At 38.7% G+C, this 21601-nt stretch overlaps 1 protein-coding gene across 2 annotated transcripts in view; it reads left to right on the forward strand.

Moving 5' to 3' along the window:
* ttyh2l (tweety homolog 2, like) overlaps positions 1–21601 on the forward strand; it is an 88361-nt gene that overhangs the window by 31963 nt on the left and 34797 nt on the right. For both annotated transcript variants that reach the window (XM_022673498.2, XM_022673489.2), the window contains exons 3-4: positions 9596–9707; positions 20193–20413. In XM_022673498.2, the coding sequence (XP_022529219.1) occupies positions 9596–9707; positions 20193–20413 (333 nt within the window). The remainder of the gene's footprint in view (positions 1–9595; positions 9708–20192; positions 20414–21601) is intronic.

Consider the following 21601-nt stretch of genomic DNA (forward strand, 5'->3'; position numbering starts at 1 on the left):
TATCACTGTTAGTAGTAGTATTATATTTGCATAATAAAAGGTTACTTTGACCCTGTTCGACGGCAATTGGCTCCGTACTTTTGAATTATAAGGAGCAACATCTCCAAACATTACAGCAGGCTATTTTGGGTCGCGTTTTTTCACGTCATCGTTAGCATAGTTGTATAAAAACGTTATTTTCTAATCTGTTTCTAAATGAACAGATTATTAATCTTATGGATCAAATGACAGAAAATCCGCTATTTGTACAAAAGAACATGGGCTGTGTCATAATCGAAAACGGCATGGAAATACATTTATTATTGGTTCAAAGACACCCCGAAATGAATGGAAGTGAATGGACCGCTTTGCTCAAATGGTCCTCTCATCCCTCAGCAGCACACTTCCGGTGGCACGTTTTGGAAGGGAAAAGCTGGGGGCCTGGTCTAACTCTACCTTGCTCTGCCTCCAGCTTTATTATGTCATGTGACCAAAATTTGCAGCGTGAAGAGCTCCCTCTTTTGCTTCACTCAGGAAATCCAGGTTGGCATTCACTGTTATTCATGGTATTATCACGACTTCAAATTTAAGATTAAACCAAATTCATTTTATATAGATCTGATTTTAGACCTTTACCAGTACCCACTGCTTTTAAACCCACTGCTGCTAGTGGTTGTTGTTAAGTAACGAATTCCGAGAACATTTACATTGATTAGTACTTAAGTCTGTGCTCTTAATCTCCACTGATTTCCTTCTTCACACTGCTGTTCTGGAAGTCCAAGCACATTACTCACTCATCCAGCATCACTCACTCACCAGCACGTCCTCAGTCTATTCATTTTTATTCATGCCTGATTTGATTAGTCGAGGGAAATGAATGGAAATGTTCAGACTTTAAGTGAGATGTAATGTAATGAATGCTCAGCTTTCAGGACTAGGGCTGGGGGAGACGCAGCAAGCGTGGAGAGCCCCCAAACTCTTCCCTCTTCCTGATGAGCGCCGGTGCTCCGCTGGCCTGAGAGACCTGCAGCAATGACGGAGCGAGAGAACCCGGCATCCATCATGATTAGCAGCTTCCAGAGACAGCCTTTTACACACACATGAATGCACACATTCACACACACAGAAGCTCATATACACAGCCTGCGAGAGAGGATGTTTAACAGACGAAAAACCCTCTCCCGCCTCCTCTCATATCCACTCCGGGAGTTGTAACAGCAGGGCTGCTCGGCCCATCTGTTCAGTCCCCATTGTCCTATCCTGGATTTCCTTTGTTGATATTATGAGTGATTTTAGGCTGCTTTTGTTCTTAACAGTGTGAAATCTCACAAGTGTTTGTGTGTAACATGCTCTCTCTCTCTCTCTTCTGACCTCTATATGTAGACGCTGAACAAAAGAGACAAAAGGGTTATCTTTTAATGAGGGTTTGACCGATATGTGATTTTTTTTCTTCTTTTTTTTGGGGGGTTGGGGGGCTAAAACTGATTACCAGTAGACCGCAAGCAAGCAGACCGATAACAGATAAAGGCCTGTCAGAATAATGACATTATTGACTTATCACACGGTAGGGATGTGCTGTATTTTATTATACAGAATCTATTGTGGCACAGTAATGTTGTGATTTTAAAAAATCCATATTGTCATAATAGCAATGTTCTGTTTTGAAAGATGTTTGTTATTTACAGGTGTTTATTGAAAAAAAATTACAAAAGTAAGGAAAATTGTGTTTTGTAACAATGCTTTTTGGCAATTAATCTTATACCGTTGAAAATCCTGTTATTGTTAATTTTCCTTTTAATTGTTGCCACATTTGTAAGGAACATGCGTTTGTGAGATGAGCAGCAGAACAAACATTTCCTCACTTTTTGTGCTATGTTGTTTGTAGTTCATATGCTTGCTCTAAACGTTAAGTAAACCAAGTGTTGACTGAATTTTTACATTATTTAATATTTACATCTTACATGATGTTGTTGCATATTTATTATTTTATACATTATCGTATTGTTCTTAAGTTATTGTAGTTTACAAATCATTGTTTAGAAATTCTTACTTTTTTTGTACCTTTTCTATTTCTCAATGTTTGACAATTGTAATACCGTATTTTACGCACTATAAAGTGCACTTAAAATCCTTTAATTTTGCCAGAAATCATCAGTGTGCCTTATAATCTAGTGCACTTTATGTATTAATTCTATCAGTCAGGTGTTAAGGAGCAATAATGCTACTCTGCTGAAGCACAGCATTATAGAGGAGTTTCAGTGAAATATCTCAAGTACCGAGACTGGAGCAGTATTTGCATTAGCCGCTAACTGCAGCGCTAGCACTTTGCCATTCAGAGGTGAGTATATTGGACTGTAGTCTACGTGTTTAGCATGTTAAAACAAGCTACGTGGGACGAACCGCTAGCTGATAGCACCCTGGGTTACGGAACACTTATGGTTCCTAAGTGTAGCTTTTATTAGCTCTAACCGCTGCTAACCATATTGTTGAAAATATTGGAAATCCAAGCTTACTGCAAACAAACAGAAGTGCTTTACTCCCCCAAATAAATAGTTTGACATTGAAAAAAAGGTAGCGAGACCTGCTGAATTAGAAGGAACACATGGTGACACATTTGTCCCTTACTATTGTCTCATAAAATGCGCTTTATAATCTTGTGTGCCTTATGTATGAAAATATATCAGAAAATAAACTTTCTTTGATAGTGCACTTTACAATACGATGCACCTCATAGTCCATAAAATACGGCACTTACACAAAATTAAACATGACCATGTTCGCTACTAATGTCGCCTAAAATGCTCCTTATTATCCGGTGCACTTTCGTACAGTATGGTATAGATTTTTATTACATTTTTGCTGCACATAATCCAATTAAACATGTTTTATTACAGTCTATTGGGTCAGTGTTCTTGTTCTTGATGATACAGTCATAAGAAAAAGTTTAGGCACCCCTATTAATCTTAATCATTTTTAGTTCTAAATATTTGGGTGTTTGCAACAGCCATTTCAGTTTGATATATCTAATAACTGATGGACACAGTAATATTTCAGGATTGAAATTAGGTTTATTGTACTAACAGAAAATGTGAAATATGCATTAAACCAAAATACAAAATACAACGCACTTTGCACAAGGAGAAGCTGCAAGCACGCCACAAACAGAGTCACACTGCAAAAGCACACCTTAGGTGACTCTTTTTATGGCGTGCTTGCAGAAATGGCTTATTTTGCATCAGTCTCCCATACAGCTTCTCCTTGTGCAAAGTGCGCTGTATTGCTGATCGATGCACAGTGACTCCATCTGCAGCAAGATGATGCTGCAGTTCTTTGGAGGTGGTCTGTGGATTGTCCTTGACTGTTCTCACCATTCTTCTTCTCTGCCTTTCTGATATTTTTCTTGGCCTGCCACTTCTGGGCTTAACAAAAACTGTCCCTGTGGTCTTCCATTTCCTTACTATGTTCCTCACAGTGGAAACTGACAGGTTAAATCTCTGAGACAACTTTTTGTATCCTTCCCCTGAACAACTATGTTGAACAATCTTTGTTTTTAGATCATTTGATACTTGTTTTGATGAGCCCATGATGCCACTCTGTAGAGGAGATTCAAATAGGAGAACAACCTGCAATTGGCCACCTTAAATACATTTTCTCATGATTGGATGCACCTGGCTATGAAGTTCAAAGCTCAATGAGGTTACCAAACCAATTTTGTGCTTCAGTAAGTCAGTAAAAAGTAGTTAGGAATATTCAAATCAATAAAATGATAAGGGTGCCCATACTTTTGCACCGGTCAAAGTTTGGTTTAATGCATATTGCACATTTTCTGTTCGTACAATAAACCTCATTTCAATCCTGAAATATTACTGTGTCCATCAGTTATTAGATATATCAAACTGAAATGGCTGTTGCAAACACCCAAATATTTAGAACTAAAAATGATTAAGATTAATAGGGGTGCCCAAACTTTTTCATATGACTGTATCTCCGATATGCTTATTAAAACATATTGTCAGTACAATAAGAAAATGTGTCATGTTACATTAAAATCATATTACATCATAATCATATTAACATTAATCAGCTCTACTTCTCAGTATGGGCTTGTAGAGGTTCCTGATTTTTATCTTAAACTGTCTACACATTTTCAATCTGGGATAGACCTGATGATGCAGCTCGCCATGGAATGGCATCTGTGTCTTCAAAGCACGCTATTGAGATGGCAGCAGTATGTGGACGAACATTGTCCTGTTGGAGGAGGGAGCAGAGCATAAGAAGCATAAAATTGAGCTGTCAAAGTGCCTGTAATGAAGACCAAAGGTGAACTGGTATCATACGTAACTGTACCCCACTAGCCTTAATAACCATTACTTAGATAGACATTTTCCCCTGCCATCCTAAATCAAGTGCAGCACACATGCCGTGTTACAGAGCATGGTGGGGTGAGATAATTGCTTGTGTCATGCAGTACACCTGTCTGGAAACATCTGTACTCATTATCTTTCCGCCAGTCTTGTATTATTTACTTTTATTATTCTAATGTAGTGTGTCACCTGTCATATATGTACACAGCTATGTGTGTAGCTTTGTATTCTGTATATTCTTGTATTATTTTCTTGTTGTTGATGGATGACAATAAGTGAAAAACACTCTTATGATCACAGTGTAAATTTCCCACCTTCCTTACATCCCTGCAGAAAGAGGAAACAGGACACGGAACATGAGCTTATTCTCTTCCTCAGTTCTCTGAATATCTGTTTTTAATTTTATTTAGAAAAGTCCTAAAAGGAACTAAATCTATTTAAATATCCTCCCAAGACATGAAACTTAACAACAGTTGCTAAGTTGAGGATCCTGAACCTACACAAACAAGCTCAAGATCAAAAGTTCAAAGTTTGCACTGTACAGCACATACAACTCAGGGGGAAAAAAAATAAGAGACCACTTGATGAGTGATAATGAGTTTCTTTGATTTTACCAAATTAAAAACCTCTGGAATATAACCAAGAGGAAGATTGGTGATCACAAGCCATCAAACCAAAGTGAACTACTTGATTTTTTGCAGCAGGAGTGGCATAAAGTTGTTTAAAAGCAGTGTGTAAGACTGGTGGAGGAGAACATGCCAAGATGCATGAAAACTGTGATTAAAACCAGGGTTATTCTCTTAAAACTTTATGAACTTGTTTTCTTTGCATTATTTGAGGTCTGAAAGCTCTGCATCTTTTTTGTTATTTCAGCCATTTCTCATTTTCTGCAAATAAATCCTCTAAATGACAATATTTTTATTTGGAATTTAGGAGAAATTTTGTCTGTAGTTTATAGAATAAAACAACAGTGTTCATTTTACTCAAACATTTACCTATAAATAGCAAAATCAGAGAAACTAATTTAGAAACTGAATATATATGTCTTGTAGTTCTTCTGGGCTCCAAGCTTTAAATCTTTAAGGCTATCAAACGCTTTACCAATGTTTACTGCTGTTTAGTTCCATCTCTGGTCATAGAGCTTTTTAGAAGGCTGCTGAGACTGCAGCACATTGTGTTTGCCTGATATTGTGTACCATACTTGGCAGTCCGGGGTGTGGAAATAGGACTTGGGAATGGGCATTGGGCAGAATCAGAGGATAAAACACTGCTCAAAGATTTCTGCTCCATAATGTACATAATTTAAAGAAGAACATACTGGCTGAAACTCTCACAATCTCACAATCTGAACTCAAGAAATACCAAATCTTAAACTTAGTATATTTCCTTAATATCTGGTGACTAGGGGTGGGCAATATCATATCGTATACAATATATTGTGACACAGAAATATCATGATATTAAAAATCCATATCGTGATAATAGGGATGTTCTGTCTTAAAAGTAGTCTATTATTTACTGTGAATCTTTAAGTGTATTTATTGTATAATTGGTAGTTTAGTTTGCAGTTTATATGCATGAAAATATTCTGCAATATTATTTATTTTGCCACATTATGATTATACTATTATACTTTATTCCTGAAATGAATTAATTATTTTAGTTTTCCTATATCGCCAAGTATATCGTTATCGCAAAAATACCCTGAAATATTGTGATATTATTTTAGAGCCATATCGTCCACCCCTACTGGTGACACATCCTAATCATTTTATGAGTTATTATAGACAATATAATACATATTGCTCTTTTTAATCTCCTCACACTGCTAACAGAGATTAACCAGCAGCAGGAGAACAGGTTAATCAGCTTCTCACCTTTCTGATGTTTTTTTGGTTGTTTTTTTATTGTTTTTTTTCCCCCACAGCTTCAGAGAGATAGCATCTCCACACTAAAAAAAGATACGCAATGAGGCTCTGAGAGGCTCAAAGAGCAAGGAATGTTGGAGACAGACATCAAAGAGTGATGAGCACACACTGAGACAAGATCTCATACATTCATTCAAATCACAAGAGGCGGTGGGTGGGATGTAGGCTGGTGGAAATAGGTGCATGGCTAATGAAGGATGACTGGTCTGGCTGGTCCTTGCACTACAGTGTGAACTGCAGTGTGAGGAGCATATGACTGTAATGAGATAGATCTAATCAGACCAATCGGTGGATAAAGGAGGAGGCACTCAATACAATACAGTACAATACTGTACTCTAATTAGCCTGACTTACTCAGACTCTGTAGTTTTACTTTGCTCTCATTTCTTATTCAAAACAAGTTTTATTAATGAAAATCTGCTTCCGAATATGTGGACCCTCTTTCATTATTACACTATTCATAGGGGTGTTAAAATGTGCTTCATGAATATTGTCCTTTATGAATATTTCCTACGCTATGAAACATCCTTCATTTCCTTGTGAATAAAATATGGTACTTTATAATATAATATATATAATTATTTCTTACTCAAAGCGACATTCTGAAACTTTTAGGGGTTTGGAAGTTTTCGGGATTTGGAGACCTCTCTGGTGAGAATGTGTAATTGCACTGAGCTAGTGGAAGAGTACTTTTAAATCATGCACTGTGGTGCGGTCCTTACGGAAGTTAATCTTAAGACTTTTATTTTTTGCAGCCAGCTTTAAGCATTAAAGTAGCATTAAACTCCTGTGTTATTTTTTAAATGATTATTATTATTATTTCTTTTCTTTTTTTTTTGTAGTAAAACATGATCGAGTATTAACCTTTTGTTGAATAGCCCTCCTCCGCTCTCCCACAGCTACAGTAATTTTGTCCTTTTTTTGTCCAGCACTCTTTACAACGCCCGCTTCAGGGCATATTTTGCCCCTGATAAATCACTTTTTACACCATTATTCAGGCAAATTATTAATATTAATAACCATAAAAGTGCACAAAATGGTCATTAAAAACTTTTGTTTACAACCCGTAGAGTAACCTAATCTCCAGGCGCTGCCATTACTGTCCTGACCATGACTTTACTTTAAGATAGAAGTGCCCAGAGATTAGGTTATGCTAGGCTATGGCTACTGTGCCTGTTAGCATCATGGCTAACTAGCTTCATACCTTCCAAGAATGACTACTTCATCTTCAAGCATCCCGGCTAACTGGTTTTCAAACCTCCCAAGCATGGCTACTGTGTCTGTTAGCATTATGGATAACTCATTCAAATTAACTAGCCAAACATTATAACCGTGGCTATTGTGTCAGTTAGCATCACAGCTAACTGGCTCCAAATATTTTGAGCATGGATACTGTGTGTTAGCATTATGGAAATCTCCTTCAAATCAACCAGAGAAAAACGGCTGTTAGCTTCATGGCAAACTGGTTCCTTCCCTGCTGAGCCCTTTTGTTAGTATCACTGCTAACTGGCTCTTAATCTTCCAAACATGGATACTGTGTCTGTTAGCATTATGGATAACTCCATTTACATCAACCAGCCAAACCAGCTAAAGCAGGCTGTTAGCATCATGGCAAACCGGTCTAATCCCTGCTTTGCCCTTCTGTTAGCATAACGACTAACTGCTTCCAAATCTTCTGAACATAGATACTGTATCTGTTAGCATCACAGCAAAATGGCTCCGAACATTCTGAGCATGGATAGTGTGTGTGTTATCATTATGGATAACTCATTCAAATCGAACAGTTAAAGCAGGCTGTTAGCATCATGGCAGACCGGTTCCATCCCTGCTTAGCCCTTCTGTTAGCATCAAAGCTAACTGATTTCAAATCTTCCGAACATAGATACTGTATCTGTTAGCATCACAGCAAACTGGCTCCAAACATTCTGAGCATGGATACTGTGTGTGTTAGCATTATGGATAACTGATTCAAATCAACCAGCTAAAGCTGGCTGTTAGCATCATGGCAAACTGGTTCCTTCCCTGCTGAGCCCTTTTGTTAGCATCATGGCTAACTGGCTCTAAGTCTTCCGAACATGGATACTGTGTCTGTTAGCATCATGGCTAAATGGCTCCAAACATTCTGAGCATGGATACTGTGTGTGTTAGCATTATGGATAACTCATTCAAATTAACCAGCTAAAGCCGGCTGTTAGCATCATGGCAAACTGGTTCCTTCCCTGCTGAGCCCTTTTGTTAGCATCACTGCTAACTGGCTCTAAATCTTCCAAACATGGATACTGTGTCTGTTAGCATCATGGCTAACTAGCTCCAAACATTCTGAGCATTGATACTGTGTCTGTTATCATTATGAATAACTCCATTCAAATCAACCAGCCAAACCAACTAAAGCAGACTGTTAGCATCATGGCAAACTGGTTCCTTCCCTGCTGAGCCCTTTTGTTAGCATCACGGCTAACTGGTTCTAAATCTTCCGAACCTGGATACTGTGTCCGTTAGCATCACAGTGAACTAGCTCTAAATCTTTCGAACATGGATACTGTGTCTGTTAGCATCACGGCTAATGGCTACTGCATCCAAACAGTCTCAGCATAGATACTGTGACTGTTAGTGTTATGGCTAACTCCTTCCAAACCTTCCAATTTGGAACCAGCCAAACCAGTTAAAGCCGTCTGTTAGCATTGTGGCAAACCGGCTGCATCCCTGCTAAGCCCTTCTGTTAGCATCACTGCTAACTTGCTCCAAACCATCCAAGCTCGACTGCTGTGTCTGTTAGCACTGCAGCTTTAGCGTTGCTGAGCCTGGCTGTTAGCATCATAGCTTTTGCCTGAATGTTACTTACTGCACTCTATCACCTTGCATGCACAATGCCGTTTTTGCAGTAAGTGTAGGGGAGTCTTTAGGAGAGGGCCAATTTTTTCACAGGGTGGGAATTACATGCATTACTACCTGTACTTCTCTACATCTTTATATAGCAAGAAGTTGTTTGCTGCTAAATTTATGTGGCAGATAAAAATGTGTGGCAGAACTTTTGAACAAAGGAAAATCCACGCTGTACATTTTCAAATGAAGTAATGAAGTAATTCAGTGTATCACTTTATTTTCCTGCATATTGTTTTCCCAGATTTCCATTCTAGGTCACCTTGACTTTACATAGAACAAATGTAATTCACAAGACCTTATTTTTAATGAATTCTGCAAATCCTGCTGCTTTGTTCCAGTTCTGTGTATTTGATTTTGCTGGAGAAATTGTATTATAAGACCATGTGACCAACCTGAAGGAGCGTTTATGGTGAAAATGTCCTTTGCCCTTTTCCCTCTCAGCTCTGCCGTGGGAGTCGGTTTCTATGGAAACAGCGAGACCAATGATGGGGTGTACCAGCTGACCTATTCACTTTACAACGCCAATCACACGCTGGGTGGCGTCGATAGCCTGGTAAGAGTTTGTGTTCCATTATGGGTTTCATATCTCTCTCTCAGCCTTAGTCTCATTTTTTTAACTTGTCACACACAGCCACTGTTGCCTGAGGGGCATAAATACACACACACACATACACTAACACTGAAACCAACAAGGGACTCTGTTAAAAGTTTTTCAGAAAAGAGTCAAAGTAGAGTAATAGAGACAAGTGTGAGTGTATGTGTGTGGATGTCTGTGTGTAAGTGTGAGGGGGGCTCGAAAAAAGGCATTAATCAAAGTGTGAAGACTGGGATTAAATACCCATCTGCCTGAATGGGCATTAAAAGCTCTGTATCTGTATCTCTGCTCATTAACAGGGATCGTTGAAGTGAAGTAGATGGGTAGGTGGTTTAATGGATGTACAGATCTATGGAAAGAATAATAGACCCCCTTTTACATCCCTTAAACAGTGCATATGTTGCATAACCCATTGAAAACACTCAATAATGTGTCTCTTACACACTCTTATTTTTACACACTCAGCTTTAGGCCTTTTACAGTTTTCAAAGGGTTTATTTTCCACTCATTCATCTTCTGAAAAACCTCCTCTCACAGCTCTCTGATGACTTCTTTGATGATTGGAATTACACTAGACGTTCATTACACTAGTATTGTACTTGTTGAGCAGGCAGTTGAGTTCAATAGAATTGTAACATAAAAATCCCTCACAAAAAGCCTGTGTTATTTAAGAAGCCAGTGCTCCGATTTTTTCTTTATAAAGGAAAATTAACCAGGTTACAAGTCTGTGCAGTTTAGTTTTTTTTATATACGAGTTTTACGATTTTACTGCAGTTACTAAGGAATCCCAGAAAGCTGGTGTGGTGTACCATAAGGTTGGTTGGGTGTTTTTTTTTTAAGTAAGAGATTTAAAAATGATGAGTTTCTTTGATTTTACCAAATTAAAAAGCTCTGAAATATAATCAAGAAGAAGCCATTATTTTTGCACCAGGAGTGGCATAAAGTTATTCAAAAGCAGTGTGTAAGACTGGTGGAGGAGAACATGCCAAGATGCATGAAAACTGTGATTAAAAACCAGGGTTATTCCACCAAATATTGAATTCTGAACTCTTAAAACTTTATGAATATGAACTTGTTACCTTTGCATTATTTGAGCTCTGAACACTCTGCATCTTTTTGGTTATTTCAGCCATTTCTCATTTTCTGCAAATAAATGCTCTAAATGACAATATTTCTATTTGGAATTTGGAAGAAATATTGTCTGTAGTTTATAGAATAAAACAACAAAATGTTCATTTTACTCAAACATGTACCTATAAATAGCAAATCAGAGCGAACAATGAACATAGCAAGTGAAATGGCTGACGTTGGGATACCTGTTCCTGTGGTATTGGCGTCTTAAACAAAAATGTTTTTAAAAACATAAATACAGCTTTGGAAAAAAAATTAAGAGACCTCTTTAGTTTCTAAATCACTTTCTCTGATTTTGCTGTTTATAGGTATATGTTTGAGTAAAATGAACATTGTTGTTTTATTCTATAAACTACAGACAACATTTCTCCCAAATTCCAAATATAAATATTGTCATTTAGAAATGCTCTAAATGACAATATTTATATTTGGAATTTGGGAGAAATGTTAGCAGAAAATGAGAAATGGCTGAAATAACAAAAAAGATGCAGAGCTTTCAGACCTCAAATAATTAAAATATTCAAAAGGTTTAAGAGTTCAAAAATCAATATTTGGTAGAATATTCTTGGCATGTTCTCCTCCACCAGTCTTGCACACTGCTTTTGGATAACTTTGTCACTCCTGTTAAAAAACAATTCAAGCAGTTCAGATTGGTTTGATGGCATGTGATCGTCCATATTCCTCTTGATTATATTTCATAGGTTTTCAACTTGGTAAAATCAAGAAAAAACATTTATCATTAAGTGGTCTCTTATTTTTTTCCAGAGCTGTATATAAATATCTCTCCTGAAAATCGATCAACACGTTCGAAAACGGCCTCAAAAACACAGATCAGTCCATCTCTTATTGCCTTGCCCATCCTCACAATATTAGCATGCTATATTACCTACACTACGCTAGCATACTAACATCAGTCCACATCTAAATCTAGTAAATATATGATCTACAGGGTCACATTAATTAGTTCAATCATAATAGAGGTCATATTATATGCCACAGCACCTTTTTCAAAATACAGAGCATTTCTACTGCTAAAATGCCACTGACAATTTTACTCAGCAGTTCAGGCTTGTCTAGATTTTCTGTTCTGTTGTTTCTGTTGTTTTTTAAGGGGGCATATATATTTATTTCTTGGTTTTGAATGACCAACTTGTCAAGACACATCTGTCGTGTCTTTATATAGCTGTGATCTGAGCGCAGAATAAATCCTTTCTTATTTTAAAAGCAGCTTCACAGCAGTTGTTTTTTGAGTGGCAGACAACTGCGGTGAAGATGAAGGGGAAAAAGAAGAAGATTTTAGTGTGAAGTTCTTTAGAAAAACAACCGCCTCTAGACACAGGCAGCAGATCCTTTCTCTTTTTTCAGCCTCAGTTTTCTCTGCAGCTGTCTGCATTGTGTGATAAGCTGATAGCTATCTCGGGAGCACCCGTCCTCTCCCACTGCCGATTGAATGGCTGCGCTGTGTTATCAAGCCTCGGACTCCACAACCCATTTCCTTTGTAATTCCGGGCTTGTGCCGTTTTAAAGCGCAGAGCTGGCAGCCGATCGTCCTGGCGTGGATCTGCTCCGCTGGCTCGCTGGAGTGCAGCAGAGGAATGGCTGGACTGTCTGGCTATCAGAGCCCCACTCTCCCTTACCAATCTCTCTGGCAACCTGTCGACCGCCTTCGCTCGGCCTTTTTAAGCATGACCCACATCACTCGGCAATCCCTGGCCACTTGCACGCTCTTTAAAGTGAGGCTTCGGAAAGAAATCCAATTTAGAACTTCCCCTACAACTCTGTATATATGGCTTCTTGACAAATGGAGATTAAACTGATAAATAAATAAATAAATAAAATAACCCACTCGTTTTTATTAACTCATTTTATGACATTCTATAGTTTAAAGAGTCTAAAGGGTCCTGAACTGAAACTTTTTTTATTTTCTACCATTTTATAACTGTTTCTCACAACCTCGGATATAAGTTGTGTTGCGGAGTGACATTAAATTAAAGGCAAAAAACTAAAATTAAAACAAAGTTAAAGTTATTAAAACAAATTGTGTTCACTGTGTCATTTCAAAGTCGAAGCTTGCCATGTGTAACTGACCTTGCACATTTTGCTGAGTAAATGTAGTGTAAAGAACTGTTTAAATTGTGAAACAATGACGTCAAACTGCTTTACAGCAGTTTTACAACCATTTTACAGTTAAACTAACCTTTTATTATTAAGAGCAGACATTGGGCTTCCAATATAAAAAAATATTTTATATCCTAAATAACTAGAACAAATAAAGTACAACCACCCTGGGACTCTGTGGGTTCTGAGAAAACTGCACTAAATATTAAACAGACTTTTATATTAAAAATAAAGTAACAACATATAAATAGAAAAGTAACATTTACATTTTTTTTTTAACTCTGGACATAACACAAAGGCACCTGAAGAGTCTCTTTTATGATCATATATGTATGTATGCTGTAAAACACATATTAGCTCAAAAACACACATGTCCATATGATCACACATAGGTTTGCTTAGCAGCCCAGAGCTCTTGCTATAAATGTATTTTTTAATGTAACTGTCAGACAAATTCAGAGCAATGAACCACCAGCATGTTTACCCTGTGGGGCTTGAGTCAGGATCTCTCTGGGGGAACAATATTCATATTCAATATTCAGATCGGAAAATTGGGCTGGATAGTTGTGCTTTGAATGTGCTTTGAATGTTTCCACTGTTTTGAAACAAAGTCAACATACCAGCCCATTAGCGTTGATTGTTTTCCTCGCTCATTTGGCTTACTGGCGTGACGGCCAGTATTTAGTTATGTGTACACTGTCCCTTTACACTGATAACGCAGAGATGCAGAGAGTTGTTGTGCTGTACCACCAGACCCACTGGACCCAAGCTTATTATTTTAGCTTTATTTTGCTTATTTTTATTTTCATAGTAACGCCTTATATATGTGCTTTTGGTGTCTACTTAGTAACTGTTCGGGCACCAGTTGTAACGCTCCAGCCTGGATAGGGAGTCTTTGGGCAGATAAAACACGAAGCACACAGGAGCCAATGAGACAATCTGACTCACTGTGGCGGTATTCCACTTGTTTATTAGTTCATACATGAACTAAGTAGACACCAAAAGCACATGCTTTTGCACGTGCCTATGACCGAAGCACAGCAGTCCCAATATTACACATTATAGCACTCCCTCTCGTGTATAATTGCTTAATTATATAACTATAAACTTCATTATATCATTATCGTTACATTCAAACACCTTAATAAAGCTAAGCATTACTCATTACATTTGTGAACATCCATTTGAGTGATGTTTGAATTTGAAGATGATGCTATTTTTCCATCATTATTTTTACAAGCAGCATAACCATTTGGGAGTCCTGAGCAGCAGCAGAGATGCTCCTTTAGAGACCTAAATATACGCCTTCCTTTGAAGCTAAGCTTGGATGAGTCCCGGGGGTTATAGACGGAGGCAGGCCACAAGCATCCTGATTTCCTGCGGGACGAGAGGAGGAAGTGGACAGATGGGCGTAGCAGTGCATCTCCAGATTGGTCTGGTTCTATAGCAGGAGGAGGCTTACTTATCTAGTGGAGAGAGGGAGAGAGAGAGCTATACATAAAGAGTAGAGTAGTCCCTGTTACAAACGACTTGGGCAGTACCGGTAGGATCATTAAAAACTGATTAAATCTGGAATAGACTTTAGTGGGAGCTGCTGCTGCTGCTGCTGCAAGCACGACTGATTAGGTAGGTGAGAACGTATTGGTTTCCGAACTGGAACATACAATTCATGCGACCGCTCGACTCAGGGCATCTTTGGCCACTAAAAGGCTATTTAAAGACTCCATATGTTTTCCTGAGTTAAAGCGCACTGATGAAAAGAGCGCTACAGCCTCACACTTGTTTATTACCTCCCTCCAGTCAGGCCTTTACTCTACCTGGCTTTAAAAGCCCCATCAGTATTCAGTATAGATGAAAAGCCTGATCTATCTGACAGCTATACTAATGTATGCTGTTCTTGTTTTGAGACACACAACTCCAGAAGGTCTAGACAAACAAACAAATACAAAAAAAAACACTAATGTTTACAGTGCATATGAGAAGACTTTTTTTTTTCTCATTTTTTTGAGAAACGTTTGAATAAAACATAAGTTATTATTCAGGAAGGTCTTTTCATATCAATTTTGTATTAAGGCTCCATTGGTTTTCTTTTACGGAACGCAGCTGCTCTGTTCTGTTCATTATAAGTTTTTCAGCTTCACTGTGCATATACTAGAACCACTTTTCGCACTATAAAAAAATAGGGTACCAATATTCTGTGCTATACTCAGAATCCTTTAATTTCTCTAAAATCACCACTGCACCTTATAATCCGTATTAAATGCGTATTAAGGGGCAGTAAAGCCACTCTGCTGAAAAACAGCGTTATAAAGGAGTTTCAGTTTAGCATTATCCACTAACTGTGCTAAGCGCTAGCTCTTTTGCCGTTCAGAGGTGAGTATTATCAGCCTATAGCCTACTGCTAACCCCGACTAGCACTGCTGGAGCAACATTAGCATTAGCCGCTAACCGTGCTAAGCTTTAGATCTTTCGCTGTTCAGAGGTGAGTATATCAAAGTGTAGCCTGCATGTTCACTATGTTAAAACAAGCTACGAGGGACAAACCTCTAGCTAAAATGAGCCCAGCTTACCGAAAATCCTCAGTGTAGCGCTGTCAGGCAGCATTTACTAGCGCTAGCCGCGAATGCTAATGCTGCTGCACCCAGCCTTAGTGAAAATCTGGAATCTAAGCTTACTTTAAATAAATGGAAGCGCTTTACTTACCCAAGTAAACAGTTTTCAGAAGAGAAATCTGTGTGGATTAACATCCAGCGCTCGTTTGACTTTAAAAGACGAAGCTTATCGGCGAGACCTTTCTTGTGTCACACAGTGCACATCCAGTGCGCCTTATGTATGAAAATAGGCCAGAAAATAGTTTTATATAATTGCAGAGTGTAGTACAGTTACTCTGCATACTTTTATACACTATCCTTCAATGGCCTGGGCCCCACAGGACCACCACAGAGCTGACATGAGTGTTTAAACACACAGTGTTTAAAACCTCCAGCAGCACTGCTGCAGTGTCTCATCCACTCATATACACACACAGCAAAGCACAACACACACTAACATCACTCACTAACACCAACACAATTCCAGTACAGCCACTGCAGTGCTAAGAAGAATGACCCACCACCCAAAAAATAATAATAGCTGCCCATGTTTTGGTCCTGAGGGCTGCTGACCATTAAAGAAGAGTGAAAGGATGATAATAAAACATGACCCTATCTACTGTACTCCTTCTCAGCCAATACACACCATTTCAGATATATGCTATATCACTGCAGACCCCTGAGAACTGAGAAATGTTGGTTTGTTAGTTTGGCTTGTTTAAATAAAACATGTTGTTTTTGTTATTCTAAAAAGGTCTTCTATATCAATACTGTATCAAGCCTTCAATGATTTTCCTCCACAAAACATTGAATTGAAACAGCTGTTATGTTCTTTTCATGACTAGAGTATTCTTAAAAAGCGTATATCTTGTCTTTTTCTTGGTTTATTCATTTTATTTTGTTCCCTGAATATTACTTACAATTTCTTTTGTCTATGGGTTTCCTCACTCTTTTGATCCCATAGAAGCTGCTTTCAAACAAACTGCTTTTGTGCTTTTTTTGCTGTTATTAAGTTTTAAACACTCTCAACATATCCGTTGTGATTTGCTGCTCTGTGTAGAGTCTCATTCAAAAACTAGTCCAGGTTGAAGCACCCTAAAATATGTGAGTGTAAATGGGACAGGCTGCACTGGCCTCAATTGTGGTGGATATACAGTGCCTTGCAAAAGCAAGTCAGTCCCCTGTTAACTAGAGATGGGACCGATCCGATACAATATCGGTATCGGGGTTGATATTGACATAATTTAACATATCGGATATTGTGTGAGCGCGACGATCCACTTACCGATCCATATTCCAGTCCGCAGCTTAAACTGGACAATAAACCCTCAGTAACGTTAACACAAAACGTATCACTGATCCGGATTCCAGCTCCACAGTTTACCCTGAACCTCCAGCAGCTTCAGTCTGTGGCTGACTGAGTAAAAACATTAGCTGTATGTCTACAAAAAAATGGCGATTCGCTGGAGAGTTTTTTTACTTTGGAAACTTTTGGGAACGAACAGCAGAACGGCTACATGTAATAGTTGTAAAGTCAGAGTCTGAGGGGTGAACAGATTAACACCAGCAGTCTGTTAGCTTAGCTAGCACTGAACCGACAGCTGCATTCTGGTGTTGTAAAGGTATTAAGTTAACTACAGACTGGAGTAAACTATAGTCATAATCCATACATCCTACAAAACCACAGCATCTACAAACACTAACCAGCACAAACACACTCATCTGTTGTTTAAAACAGCGATTAATGTCGCTCGGAAATACAGTTAGCATCGCTAGTTAGCCATTAGCCATCTCCAGTAATATCTGCAGTCTGTTAGCTTAGCTAGCACTGAACCAGCAGCTGCATTCTGATGTTGTAAAGGTATTAACAACAGACTGGAGTAAACTATAGTCATAATCCACCTTTCCTATAAAAACACAGAATCTACCAACACTAACCAGCACAAACACACCCATCTGCTGTTAAAAACAGTGATTAAGTTAGTTCAGAAATACAGTTAGCATCGCTAGTTAGCCATTAGCCATCTCCAGTAATATCTACAGTCTGTTAGCTTAGCTAGAACTGAACCAACAGCTGCATTCTGGTGTTGTGAGCGAATTAACAACAGACTGGAGTAAACTATAGTCATAATCCATACATCCTATAAAACCACAGCATCTACAAACACTAACCAGCACAAACACACACATCTGTTGTTAAAAACAGCTATTAATGTCGCTCTGAAATACAGTTAGCATCGCTAGTTAGCCACTAGCCATCTCAATTAAGATCTGCAGTCTGTTAGCTTAGCTAGCATTGAACCAACAGCTGCATTCCGGTGTTGTAAAGGTATTAACAACAGACTGGAGTAAACTATAGTCATAATCCACATATCCTATAAAACCAAAGGCGCTACCAACACTAACCAGCACAAACACACCCATCTGCTGTTAAAAACAGTGATTAAATTAGTTCAGAAATACAGTTAGCATCGCTAGTTAGCCATTAGCCATCTCAATTAAGATCTGCAGTCTGTTAGCTTAGCTAGCACTGAACCAACAGCTGCATTCTGGTGTGGTAAATATATTAACAACAGACTGGAGTAAACTATAGTCATAATCCACATATCATATAAAACCACGGGATCTACCAACACTAACCAGCACAAACACACACATCTGCTGTTAAAAACAGTGATTAAATTAGTTCAGAAATACAGTTAGCATCGCCAGCCTAGCCGACAGCTGTATTCCGGCTTTGTGAATGTAGTAAGTAACTCTCAAGTGAACTACAGCCATAATCCACATCGAATATCAAACCACAGATCCTTCCCACTCTAACCAGCACTAAGAAATCAATCTGTTATTAAAAAAACACAAAACAGTGATTAATTCAGCTCAGAAATACAGTTAGCGTCGCTGGTTAGCCGGTATTGAAAGGAAAGATATGTCCAAATTTTTGACTGTATTGTACATTAGGAACTTTGAGCAAAATGTTCTGCCTTGTCCAGGGCTACCCATGCATGCTCAACAATACAGTGTGACAAGACAATTACAAGGGCACAGTTGCAAAAAGAAGAGGGTATGCATATTTAATTTGCCTTCCCCAATAGAGAATACTTGCAGACACTGTTTGGAACTGCTTTTTAATTGTAACCCAGACATCATAGATGTTTGACATTTGTTATTTTTCTGTATGAGTTTTTTACTGATAATATATAATGTATAAAGCTCTTTTTGATTGCATCTAATCATGACTTGGCCACTTTCACTCTCATTTTGCCTTTCGTCCTGTTTGACTTGTGGATTTTGACTGGTGGTCATTACCCTTTCCACTGTAATTGGTGGATCGGTTTCCATTATTTTTGTGAAACTGGCCAATAGGAACGTAGGAAATTACTAAGAACACAACCACCACGCTAGATGTCAGCTGTCAGTCTTCTTTAGAGAGAAAAGTGTAAAGAATGTGTGCAGCACTTTTGGAAACAGCTTTCAAACATCAGGTTTTTCAGCTTTTTTAAGACAGCTTATCTCAAACATGCTCTAGATCACACGAGACCTCAAAATTAAGAGTGTTGAGATTGTTTTGAACATTTTTTAGATATTAGATACTAAAAATATTAGTTTTATGTTATGTGGAAGTGCCTTTAAAATACCTTAAAAAGTGACTAAAATAGGGGGCTCAGAGTGGTCCAGCCGGCTAAGTGCTGATCAGAAGACCGCTGGTTCGAATTTACCTGTTCATGCAGCTTGCCATCAGCTACCAGAGCCATGAGAGAGCACAATTGGCCTTGCTCTCTCTGGGTGAGTAGGTGACGTTCTCTCTCCCTACATCACTCCAAAGGGTGATGCCCGCAGCACAAGGCATCTGTGAGCTGATGTATCAGAACTGAGTCACTGCGCTTTCCTCCAAATGTGTTGGCTACTCGGTAATACTGCATCAGCAGCAGTTGGAAAAGAGGCAATGTCTGACTTCATATGTATCAGAGGAGGCATGTGCTAGTCTTTACCCTCCTGGTGTTGGGGCATCACTAGTCATAGGGGGAGTCCTAATGAGTGGTTGGATAATTGACTGTGTAAATTGGCAGAAAATAGGGGGAAAAAAATAGAAAACAGTGCCTAAAAATAAAAAAACATGCCCATGAAACCCATAGGTTTAGTTGTACCGTATCAAAGTCAAAGCAAACATTTAAAAAATATTGGTTCCTTCTAGAATAGGCCCTTTAACTTTAATGACACGCTCTGGTTCAGAATCTGGGCCGGGTTGCGCTGCAGTAGATGCAGAGAGCATGCAGTGTAAAGCTTGGGCAGCCCAAAATGGATCCTCTCTGTCTCCATCCTCTCTCAGGGGCTTTGGCCCATATTCATAGAGTGCCTGCAAGAGTGCTGATTTTCTGCAGTGCATACATCCATTAGCAAATGACAAAGTCAGAACTAATCTTTGCACTTTTGAGAAGTTTGATAAATACGACTGTCTCCCTTTCATACGCTCTGAAAAGCACAAACCTCCCTACACCCGCCATCCAGTCGTGACCCTGCTTCCCCGGTGCAGCTTTCCCTTTTACCTCAGCTACCGTGCTGATGACTCTAATGGCTCTAATGGCTCTCCTGGCTCCCTCCTCAGGTGGGCAACTCCCTGACGGGCATGCAGACACAGCTGAAGGAGCACCTGGCACGGCTAGACGAGATCTTCTCACCTCAGCGCGACTACGTCCAGACCCTGCGATTCATGCAGCAGATGGCTGACAACATCATCCGCCAGCTCAACGGCATGCCAAACTTCAGCAAGGCCAGACAAGACCTGGCCAACGTTGCTGACCAGACCAGCTACATCGAATACTACAGGTGAGTTGTTTTTTTTCCCTTTCTACAAGGATTTTTAGGTGAGATTGTAGGGGTGTAAGAATATATCTATATACAGCTCTGGGAAAAAAAAATTAAACCAAATTGAAAACCTCTGGAATATAATCAAGAGGAAGATGGATGATCACAAGCCATCAAACCAAGCTGAACTGCTTGAATGTTTGCACCAGGAGTGCAGGCATAAAGTTATCCAAAAGCAGCGTGTAAGACTGGTGGAGGAGAACATGCCAAGATGCATGAAACCTGTGGTCAACAAAACATGGTTATTTCACCAAATATTGATTTCAGAACTCTTAAAACTGTCTAAATATAAACATGTTTTCTTTGCATTATTTAAGGTCTAAAATTTGTGCCATTTCTCTTTTTCTGCAATGATGCATTAGCTGCTATAATTCAATACTAAGGAATCAATAAAAATACATGCCCAGAGAATTAATGGAACTGTTTATTATTCAGGCTATTTTAGGTAATAGTTCGTAGGGTAGTAAGAAAATATTGATATATAAAGAAGTATGTTTTTGGAAACTCCTCCCAGGTAGGGACTTGAACCTGAGACCCCAGCACTGAGGTGTAAGTGCTAACCACCAAACCAGTGTGTCACTTATTGTTTCAGTATAAAATAAAATCGATCAAATGTCTATTTTCTGATCTGTGCCATGTTTTTCTTCTAGATTTAGCAAATCTCCTCACCTGTAAAGCTAAGCTAAGTTAAGTAAACAAAATTATAATTCTTCTGTTTATTTACAGTAAGTTTAGATTTACAGATTTCCACTAAAGCTGGAGCATTAGCATTAATTCCACCCGACAGAGCTGCACTGAGGAACCCTGAGTGTTCCAGTAATCCAGGGCGATATTAGCTAGTGGTTCGTTCCACGTTCGTCCCACTACAGTCCAATATACTCACCTCTAAACGGTGATACAGGCCGATAACACTCACTTCTGAATGATTAAAGAGCTAGCGATTCCCACGGTTAGTAGCTAATGCTAATACTGCTTGAGAACTAAACTGAAACTCTTATAATGCTGCACTTTAGCGGTGTGGCTTTAATGCTCCTTAATACCTGACTGGTAAAATGTGTATAAAAGGCACACCGGATTAAAAGAAACACTGACGATTTTTAGGAAAATTAAAGGACTTTAAGTGCGCATTATAGTGTGAAAAATAAGGTA

This window comes from Astyanax mexicanus, chromosome 19 (assembly GCF_023375975.1).
Source record: "Astyanax mexicanus isolate ESR-SI-001 chromosome 19, AstMex3_surface, whole genome shotgun sequence".
Lineage (NCBI taxonomy): Eukaryota > Metazoa > Chordata > Actinopteri > Characiformes > Acestrorhamphidae > Astyanax > Astyanax mexicanus.